The 10,453-nt window shown below is 53.4% G+C and overlaps 1 protein-coding gene and 1 pseudogene across 1 annotated transcript; one reads left to right on the forward strand and one right to left on the reverse strand.

Moving 5' to 3' along the window:
- Window positions 1–3,090: 3,090 nt before the first annotated feature.
- On the forward strand, window positions 3,091–6,143 carry LOC124656322 (annotated as a pseudogene).
- Window positions 6,144–6,746: 603 nt separating this feature from the next.
- LOC124654202 (phosphatidylinositol 4-phosphate 5-kinase 6-like) lies at window positions 6,747–10,142 on the reverse strand. The gene is made up of 8 exons (XM_047193222.1): window positions 8,881–10,142; window positions 8,599–8,766; window positions 8,357–8,522; window positions 8,160–8,276; window positions 7,892–8,085; window positions 7,578–7,673; window positions 7,393–7,446; window positions 6,747–7,038 (listed from the first exon to the last, which is right to left on the reverse strand). Exons 1-8 carry the CDS (start codon window positions 10,140–10,142, stop codon window positions 6,747–6,749), a joined length of 2,349 nt encoding a protein of 782 aa, XP_047049178.1.
- Window positions 10,143–10,453: the final 311 nt, after the last annotated feature.

Genomic DNA, 10,453 nt, shown 5'->3' on the forward strand with positions numbered 1-10,453 from the left:
TCAACCCCCTCTAGACTTCGTCTTCGTTCCGGTAAAATCTTGACTTCGGCTTTTGTTTCGTCCAATTCCGAGAATATTTCCTGTACAACTTTTCTGAAATACAAAAATAACAGAAAACAGGAAACTGGCACTGTGGAATCTTGTTAATAGGTTAGTGCCGGAAATCATGTAAAAGTGCAACGAAGTGCAAACAGAACATATATGAATTGGTGTAAAACAAGCATGGAGCATCAAAAAATTATAGATATGTTTGAGACGTATCATCCCTCGCCGAACTAAATGCCCCGGAGTTGTCCGATCGGGCTAGACTGGGCTGACCAGTCAGTCAAACATGATTTCTATTTTACCCCTGCATAATGGTTAGATTTCATGGGGGCCTATTTAAGGGGTCTTCTTACCCAAAGGTTCCCTAAGCCTTGAGAAAGTGCCCCCACCATTGTTGACCTTTTGGATCTTGCTTTCTCTCTATTCCTCCCATGATTCTTGCATCTATTTGAGATGAAATATAAGGAGATCTAGATCCACATTTCTACCAAATCATATATCTTATTTATGAAGGGAAACCTTTGGATCTAAATCTTGGAGTTTTTCATCGTTCTCCTCTTTGTTTTTCCTCTCATATTTCTCCATAGCATGTGTTTCTTTGGTGAGAATTGGGAGAGAAGGATTTGAGCACCCCACGTGTTTTTCCCATTACATTTAGTGCATCGGTTTAAGTTCTCCACGGTGATTCATGAGAGTAGAAGTTTGTGAGCTAATTATTCCAGGGTGCTTGTACCGGAGTTTGTTCCTATTGGGTCCTTAGACCCTAGATGGCTTTGTGGCCCTTGGTGGTGATTATCTGGAAGTCTCCAACTAAGTTGTGGAGATTGACATAAGATTGTGGTCTTTTGTGGCGATTAATTGAGAGTCTCCAATTAAGTTGTTGTGATTGCCCCAAATTTGTACGAATTTGTTGATCGCCCTCAAAGGTCCCATAGTGAATCGAGAATTTCCCTTTTAGTGGGAGGGCTCGAGGATAATACGGTGAGCCATTGTGGCATTTGGAGAGGCTTGTGCCTCCACATCGCTCTAACAGAGAGTAGCATCCGCAATGATGTGCACTTCGGGAAACATCATCGTCTCTGCATACCTCGTTATCTCTCTACCCGAGCCTATTTACTATACACTTACTTTGGAATGTTTTTGTTCTTGAAATTATATATCTTTCTATCACATTGCTGCATATGTTGGTTAGTAAACTGTTGGTGCACATAGTTGAGTCATTTTGCTTGAGAAATTAAACGCTAGTTATTTCGCATTTGTTCAAGCCAACTATCTAGTCCTGCTCCAGGCGACATATGTATCCTTTCACATGATTAATAGCAAAAAAAGCTGATTCGACCTTGGCCGTCTCCTTCGTCCCGCTACAGTAAGGGGAAGGGCGATTTTCCTGGAAAAGCTTGGTCGCCCACTTCGCGAGCTCTGGATCCGTGGGATCCCTTCTCTTCCATCGGCTGCCTCGGCAGCGGGAGGAGGGGGGATCCCCGGATCGTAGCCTGTTCATAGTAGGGTCGTTTGGGTCTCCGCTCGATGGCGTCGAGGAGGTAGTGACGCCGGCGATGCGGTTTTTGATGGCGAGCTTCTTCCCTTCCAGCAGTGGTGGTCTTCGGGGTACTGCAGTGAGGAGCTCGCCTTCCCGGTGCTCCTCGTTCCGCGGATCGGGTGAGTATCTCAATCCCTCTCCGGATCAAAGGTGGTGGTCGAACTGGATCGTGAAATCAAAGAAGTTGATGATGGCAAGCGGCGCGACGTCGTTGGTGAGGCGTGGAGTAGGCTCTTCGGTGCCGGTGAGTTCTGACTACCCCGCTGCTGAGGGGTTGCTTCGAATCCAAGGCGCGTGCGAAGCTATGGTAGCGACCCGCCAGTCTCAGCTCTGGGTCGTCACCGGCGAGGTCGGGGTCCTATATGGGCTTATCTGTAATTTCTGTTTCTTTTAGGACCTATCTGTAAGATCGCTGCTATAATATCATCTCTTTCTTCTCACAAAAAAAAGAATAGCAAAAAAATGGCACGAATATTGCGTGTAGAAAATGTATGCAGACATATGCATATCAAGTTTGGAAGTAAAATAAAAAGCATCTAACTTGTGTGAGAAAGGCAAAGAGTATAAGAATAATACAGTGACCCGATTTTCACAATACAAAAAAAAGTTATCTTTTTTTATTTTTGCAGGGTCACCTAGGATCATACGGAGTTATTTATGCTCCACTAAGTATCAAGGCAATATGTGTGTATCTTAATTATTTCTGAAACTTTGAAATACGATATTTGAGACTACTTAAAATTCGGGTTCATGTGTACCACTCTTCTACCGGGTATCTTGGGCATCTTTGTGGCCTATGAGGAAATAATACAAAGACGCCTCTATGCTCTTTAGCCTTTGGTATTTGTCTTTCTTTTGTAGGCTACAAATGAACTCATCTTTTTAGCAAAATTTGCAAGTACATAGATACTTTTAAAATATATACTTGGAAGATTCTTTTTATAAATAGTTTGATACTTCAAAACTAATTGTTAAGAAAACAAAATTAAGAGAGCACGCTCGGGTGCACAAAATCCATATCATAAGGTCAGTGTAGGCGTGTAGCTATGTAGAATTTGATTTTAGTACTGTACTATACTATCTTACTAAATGGAGGAGATACCTAGGAATGTTCGAGCCGGAAGATTTGATACAGAGATTCGCTGAGACGACATAGATCATCACTTCACGGAATTGGCAGCTGCGAAATTCCTATCCCTGGATCTTGTTTTTTCCGCGCATTTCCTTACTCCTCCCGCGCCACAGAGTCAAGAAGGTCAATGGCCAAGGCACTCCCTACTCACCGTCCTTCCTCACCCCGGCCGCGTCGTCGTGACTACGTAGACATTACCGCGTGCGTCTCCGGCGAAATTGGCAGGAATTCTCAACTTACCAACGCGACCTGAACGCGCCAATCCATGAAGGTTCCAGACGACGGTGAGCCATCGCTCTCGAGTCTCCATAAAACACCCCCTTTCGACACTGAACCGCCTACAATCGGAGCAAAGCAGCTCTGCTCAGCGAGCATGGCGACGACCGTTGTTGGCGTTGACCGCGAGCGGGTAGCTTCGGCGCCAGGCAATCCGACATTATCGAGCGTCGACGTCCCGCTCTCTCCGACGGCGCCCGTTCCGCCAACACAGGGCGTGGCCGCCGCCCCGCTTGCTTCGGCGTCGACCATTCCGTCACCACCAAGCATCGCCGTCGCCAGTGCTGCCTCCTCGCTCGCTCCGGCGCCGGCCGCTCTGCCACCACCGAGCATCGCCGTCGCCCCGCTTGCTTCGGCGTCGACCGTTCCGCCACCACCGAGCATCGCCGTCGTCAGTGCTGCCTCCCCGCCCGCTCCGGCGCCGGCCGCTCCGTCAAGACTGAGCTTCGCTGTCGCCAGTGCCGCCGCCCCGCTCGCTCCGGCGTCGGCCGCTCAACCATCGGGCGTCGCCGTCGACAGGTCCACGGCGGAGGCGGAGTTCCTCTGGGAGCTGCGCAAGTACGTGCTGCTCCTGGCCACGCTCGCCGCCTCCGTGACCTACTCCGCGGGGCTGGGCCCGCCAGGCGGGTTCTGGCCCGACAACAAGGACGGCATCGTGCTCCACGCCGGCGGCCCGGTGCTCCACGCCGGCGACCCGGTTCTCCCGTTCACCTACCCTCGCCGCTACAAGGCCTTCTTCTACTGCAACGCCACCGCCTTCGTCGCCTCCCTCGTCATCGTCAACCTCCTGCTCGTCCGCTCCCTCTGCCACCACCGCCGCTGGCTGCGCGCGCTCCAGGCCGCCATGCTGCTCGACCAGCTCGGCCTCATGGGCGCCTACGCCGCGGGGAGCTGCAGGGACGAGGCCATGTCTGCGTACGTCTTCGTCCTTGTCGCCTTGGTCGCCACCTACGTCTTCGCCCACGTCATCGTCTTCGCGCTGTTTGCCCCGAGCGCAAGCGGCGGCCCTGCCAACATTGGCACGCCGGACGACAGCGTGGACCGCGCGCGCAAGTATCTGCTCATCTTCGCCACGCTGGCGGCGACCATCGCGTACCAGGCAGGTCTGAGCACGCCGGGCGGGTTCTGGCCGGGAAGCCAGGCCGACGACCACCTCGCCGGCGACATCTTGCTCAGTCTCCACCACCCGTCGCGCTTCATGGTCTTCTTCTACTTCAACACGACCGCGTTCGTCGCGTCGTTGGTCGTCGTCATGCTGCTCATGAGCAGGACCGTGACGCGGCACGGGATCCGGTCGTACGCGCTCTGGGTGTGCACGGCCGGGGCCATGGTCGGGCTCATGGGCGCTTTCGCCGCTGGGAGCTGCCGGAGCATCAAGACCTCTGTCTACGTCGTCGCGTTGGTGGCCGCCGTTCTCTTCTACATCCTCCTCCAGGCACTCGTCTTCTTCTGCGCGCCTGTGAAGAATTTGATCCACGATGTGCAAGCAGCACTTGAAGGGTACCTCAAATTTGAGAGATTGGAGCAGCAACATCAGCAAAGCAGAGTATCCGGCGATTGGGGCGCGTACCAGATTATCAGGAAGTCACGGATGTACCTTCTCCTGCTCGGCATTCTTGCTGCGAGCGTCACATACCAAGCCGGACTGAACCCGCCGGGTGGTTTCTGGCAGGGTGATGGCGCCGACGGTCACCACCACTACCACGCCGGCGACCCGATCCTCCACATCACGTATCCCCGGCGATACCTGGCATTCTTCTACTGCAACGCCACGGCCTTCATTGCGTCGCTGGTCATCCTCATCCTACTCCTGAGCAACACACTCAGCACTCAGGGGATCAAGTACTGCGCGTTGCAGATCGCCATGATCCTGGACCTTTTGGCCTCATCGGCGCCTACGCCGCCGGGAGCTGCCGGCAGGTGTCCAAATCCGTGTACGTCTCGCTGATCGTCCTTCCGGTGTTCCTCTACGTCGGCATCCATGTCGCAGTGTTCATGTTAGAAGTGTTCCCGTCTTGGGCGGCATGGCGCCAAGAGTGGAAGGAGAAGATGGAACAATCCGCGCCCGGCTGGCTCAAGGAGGTGTTCGAGCATGCCGATGAGGAGGAAGAGGAGCGTACACTGGAGAAGAGGCGCAAGCTTCTGCTGCTCCTTGCGATTCTCGCGGCGAGCCTCACCTACCAAGCCGGCATGAGTCCGCCGGGCGGCTTCTGGCAAGAGAGCAAGCCCGGCCACCATGTCGCTGGCGACCCGGTGCTCAACGACAACTACCAGCGCCGATACCTGGTCTTCTTCTACTGCAACGCGACGGCCTTCGTCGCGTCCCTCGCCGTCATCATGCTACTGGTGAACCGGAAGATCTCGACGACAGGGCTACGGTGCCACGCGCTGCGGGTTTGCGTGATCCTCGACCTCGTCGGGCTCTTGGGCGCCTTCGCCGCCGGTAGCAGCCGGAGGGTGTCGACCTCGATGTACGTCCTCGTTCTCACATTCGCAGTTCTGCTCTGCGTCTTGCTCCAGGTCGCGCTAGTCCTATCGGACACGGCGCGCAGTCTCGCGGACAGCTTCATGTCAAAGATCGGCGCCGTTCAAGACGACGCCAGGGACAACGGGCTTCCGTCCACGGCAGCCGGAGCCCGATCGCCGCGCGATCTTTGGGACGAGAAGCTGCCCAAGTACCTATTGCTGCTCGCTGCGCTCGCGGCAGCCTTCACGTACCAGGCCGCGATGAGCCCGCCCGGCGGCCTCTGGGGCGACGGCCTGACAGAACACGTCGCCGGCGACCCGATTCTAGCAAGCACCTACTCGCGCCGGTACAAGGCCTTCTTCTACTGCAACGCAACATCCTTCATGGCCTCCCTGGTCATCATGGTCCTCCTCCTGATCGAGAGGGTGAGCAACACCCAGCCGGCGCTGTTGGCGCTGCACGCCGCCATGATCTTGGACCTGTTTGGTCTCATGGGAGCGTACGCTGCCGGGAGCTGCAGGAGGGTGAGGACGTCGGCGTACATCTTGGCGCTTGTCGTCGGGGTCTCGGCGTACATTGCCGTGCTGGTCGTGGTGTCCATCGGCGTCGCGCGGTGGCTGAGAAGCGCCATGGACAAGCTGGCGGAGCAGGTGGCGCGGTGCTTCTCGGTGCATGATCTGTAGGCTGCCTGGTACCATGGATCCAAGATTTGGTGGATGGAGTACTGTGTTAGGACTTGTGTATTCTCTGTAGCTTCTGAACTTCTGTGTTCTCTGTAATTTCTGAACTTCGGTTGGGATCCCAAATGCAGTTTCTGAACTTCTGTTGCGATGCCAAATGCAGTTTCTGAGCATCCGATGGATCCCAAATGCAGTTTATGTTGTCATCATGCAACTATTTTAGAACAAATTTAGGTAAATGGATAGTTAAATTGATCCTATGCACAAAGCATGGCTCTTAATTTGAAAGGAGAAGAAAACAAGGAATGGTTTACATAAAAAATCTGTCACTACATCCTTTTTCATACCAATTGGTATGAATACAGTTATCCTAGATCTAATAATTACAGAAGTAAAGACAAGATTTCCAAAATGTACAGAATCTATAGACACATACCAGTAGAAGAAATCGCTGCGATATTTGCATGCTGTCGTCTACAACAGAAAGAATCAATGGTGTTATCTACGAAAGAATACTGGATGGTGGGCAAAGAACAATCACCAGCCAACTGTTAAGGTCTGTTCTGTTGAGTCAATTTTGTGTTCCCCCTTTTGTTAATGGAGTAACTACTGTACATCCTCTGCGAAAGCCCTGAAAATGAAGTCCCGGAACCGCTTGCAGTACTGCTTCGGGTCGACCGCCGATATGGAGTTGGGATCATACTGCATGGATTTGTAGGCATGCTCGAGCTTCTTGCTGATATCATAGTCCTGCAGGATGTCAATGATCCCGAAGAACAAGATCACATCCTGGAATTCGCCTGTGGGCTCACCAATGAGCTGGGATTCACTTTCAGGATTTCTCACTATGTTCTCCACCCTCGAGTGCATGCAAATCCCTAGTTTATCTGGTGCTTTTCTGCACAAATCATAAGTAATGTTGCCCTCAGAGGTTAATATTTGTCAATGTCAAGATGAATGCAATGCATGGTTGGCGGTATGATTTGAGCAGGCCTAAACTGAAGAAAGAACAACTGTATGTAAGGCATCTTGTGATACTTCATAGCTTCTTTAGCGGAATCATGTCTGATTATATTGCATTGATACTAACCCAACGGAGCGATCTGTGCTAGGTTGCTCTCCAGAGAAAATGCATTTATACTTTTAGTACAACTTCTTATCCAAATTAGTTGTCTCAGGTTCAATAAACCTAGATAAATTTAAGAAACAGGAGTAGCGAATCTCAGTAAGCACAAATACATAGTGTAAATACCTTTTCTGTTCATCATCGGTGGCAGTAGTAGGTGTCTCATTGTCAGCATTGCTGCTGTCTGTAACCAGAAAAAAAAAAGACTCAGGCTCATCGCTTCAAATGTGTTTATGAATAGTTCCATAATTGCAAATATTTGTAAGTAGCGTTTTCTCGAAAATATTAGTAAAAGGCATTCATGGGGCAACATATCTTTGCATCGATCTTTGAAGTGAACGCCCACCAAAAGACTGTAATCCATGATCCTCTCCTGCTCCAGCAACTCGCAATCTCTGTCGACTTGTCTGGTAAGAAACATAAATCATGAGCATAATGGATGCTTGGGTCTGTTCAAATACAGTTGTGATTCTACTGACATGTGAAGACCTCCCATGGGACAGCTTTAGGTTCACACATCAAAACATGATTTTACAAATATTTATAATGCATGCAAGTACCAGCGTAAGCTAGTAAGCAGATGAGAGGAAACCATAATATGCAATTCGGCAGATGGGAGACGTACTTGCAGAAGTCCTGGAACCAGGATCCTCCTAACCGAAAAATGAAATTGAGATCAAGATCCTTGAGCGTGGTGGTCTCGTCAATTTGATCGAGGGGTTTATCTGTCATCCGACCAAGCGAAGATCCTTTCAAGTCGAAGCGTCGATGGATTGAGTAGTGAGAGCAGAAGAGATTCCCCATTATAACAAACCGGACCTGAATCACATAGCAACAAAAGCTCAGCCGTCATCTTTGATCTCAATACATTGAATTTCTAGTAGCATCCTAACCTTTTTCTGAATAGCCCCTGTGATCTTAACACAATGCAGACCAAAGAACTTAGTTATCAGAGTATTTTCATGAGCACGGACATGTTTATAATAGGGTTGAAGCATTCTGAGAAGCACCTGTCGATAATCAGAACCAGAACACATATCAGACTAAAACTTCCATGTGTAGGTTAGCTAAGGTGAAGAAAGGAACCTACCTTAACTTCTGCCTTCTTCATTGTTTTGATCATGTACTTGTCATCATTTGTGAGGTAAAAGAAACTCCCACTTTTACCGGGTGATGATAGTTCCAGAAGTGCATCATCACCGCATATCGAGATCATGTAATCTGCAGGGTCGACGTCGAAGAGCTTGCGCAATGTCCTGGATTGAATCACAGAAGAACAAATTAGCCCCATTCTGGAGACTCAAAGAAGCAAGTGAGAGACAAAATGCAGACCTGAAAACCAATGGGCAGTAGTCCTTCCACCGGAAATCACACGATTGGTGAGGCGGCGTATGCTTCGATCCTTCCGGCGGAAATCTTGTCCACACCTTCTCTTTAGGATCAAATGCTGATGATTTGAGATCCAGTGAGGTAGGTGCTGACTGCCTTCCCACAGCATGCCTATGCACCAAGAGAAAACCAATGGCAGACAAATTAATAATCAGCAACAAGGAAAAAATTTGATGGCAATGGAAGCAGTGCCAATGGTAGCTAAGAAGAAGAAAAGCAAGAGACCTGATGCCCAGCTGCAAGTTGAGCATGAGCTCATAGTTCCTGTGCCCCTTGGATATGGTCTCTCCCTGCTTCTTCCCCGGCTTCGCGCGGATGCAGGAGAGCGTCCGCGACCATGCCCTGTCAGCCCGAGTACTAGCATCCTCGCCGCCCTCATCCCCCACAGCGAGACTGTCCAGGTCCGACACGCTGCTCCTCCGGCGCACGCTCGGCACCCTCCCTTGGTCGGCGCTGACCTCCGGCGGCCGCCACACGGGCTTCTGAATCACTGCCTCCACCCCGGGCCACGTCAGTATCTTCTGCCACGGCAGCAGCGACACCGTTTTCCCCTCGCAGACCTCGAGATCCTCGAGCAGCTTGGTGATCGCGTCGCGTGGCTCCCGGGGCACGGGCATGGCCGGGCCGCCGGACGGCGGGTAGTAGACGCCCTTGGCGTGCGTGACGCCGGACTCCTGGCACCAGGTGCCGATGTACATGCCGCCGTCGGCCCACCGGAACGTGCCCTGGCCCTTGGGCTTGCCGTCCTCCCAGGAGCCGTCGTAGCGGTCGCTGTCCGCCCATATGACGGTCCCGCAGCCGTGCATCTCGCCGGCCTTCCAGGTGCCGATGTACTCGTGGCCCTGGCGCCAGATGTAGCGGCCGTGGCCGTCCTGCAGGCCGTCGCGCCAGTGGCCGTCGTAGACGTCGCCGTTGGCGTAGGCCTGCGTGCCGCGGCCGTGCCGGAGGTTGTTGGCCCAGAGCCCCGCGAAGGTGTCCCCGAACTCGCCAATGTAGGTGCCCTGGCCGTGCATGTAGCCGCCGGCGAGGTCGCCCTCGTAGGTGGCGCCGGAGGGCCAGGAGAACTTGCCGCGGCCGGCCGCGCGGCCGCGGCCCCAGGCGCCCTCGTACATGCTGCCGTCCGTCCAGAGGAACTTGCCCTGGCCGTGCGGGAGGTCCCCGCGCAGGTCGCCCTGGTAGAACTCCCCGCTGGGCAGCAGCTGCTCCGAGTGGCTGGGCTCCCCGAGCTCGGCGTCCTCCTCGGCGTCATTGGCCTCCTCCGCGTCGGCGGCTGCTGGGCCGTCCGTGTCGTCGGCGCAGTAGATGGCGCTGGAGGAGGCGACGGAGATGGTGCCGGTGGCGGGGTCGACGAGGCCGTCGACGCCGGCGACGGCGGCCGGGAATGCGGCGGCGCCGCGGCGGATGGTGGTGAGCTTGCGGATGCTCGCCTCCCAGAGCCGTCCGGCCGGGGCCGGGATCTGGTTCATCTTCTTCCCCGTCGACGCCATGGCGCGCGTTTGCTTGCTTGCTAGCTTAGGTGAGGTGAGGTGTCAACGCGCGGCGCGACCGAGGTCGGTCGATCAGGAGGAGGGAGGTGGAGCGAGGCCGTGCATGGCGATGATGGCCTCGGATTTTTGCATGGCGTTGCGAGTTTTGGGTTGGGAGGGAGGTGGGGCGGAGGCTGGGAGGAGTTGTCGGGGGGCATGGTGCCGAGGTGAGCTCGGGGGCGCGACATTTGGAGGGACGCAGTCTGCTCTGCTCTGCTCAAACAATAGGGGAGCAGCGCGACACGAGCGGGTAGAAAAATGGTTCGCGCGCT

The sequence above is a fragment of the Lolium rigidum genome, chromosome 5, assembly GCF_022539505.1.
Source record: "Lolium rigidum isolate FL_2022 chromosome 5, APGP_CSIRO_Lrig_0.1, whole genome shotgun sequence".
Lineage (NCBI taxonomy): Eukaryota > Viridiplantae > Streptophyta > Magnoliopsida > Poales > Poaceae > Lolium > Lolium rigidum.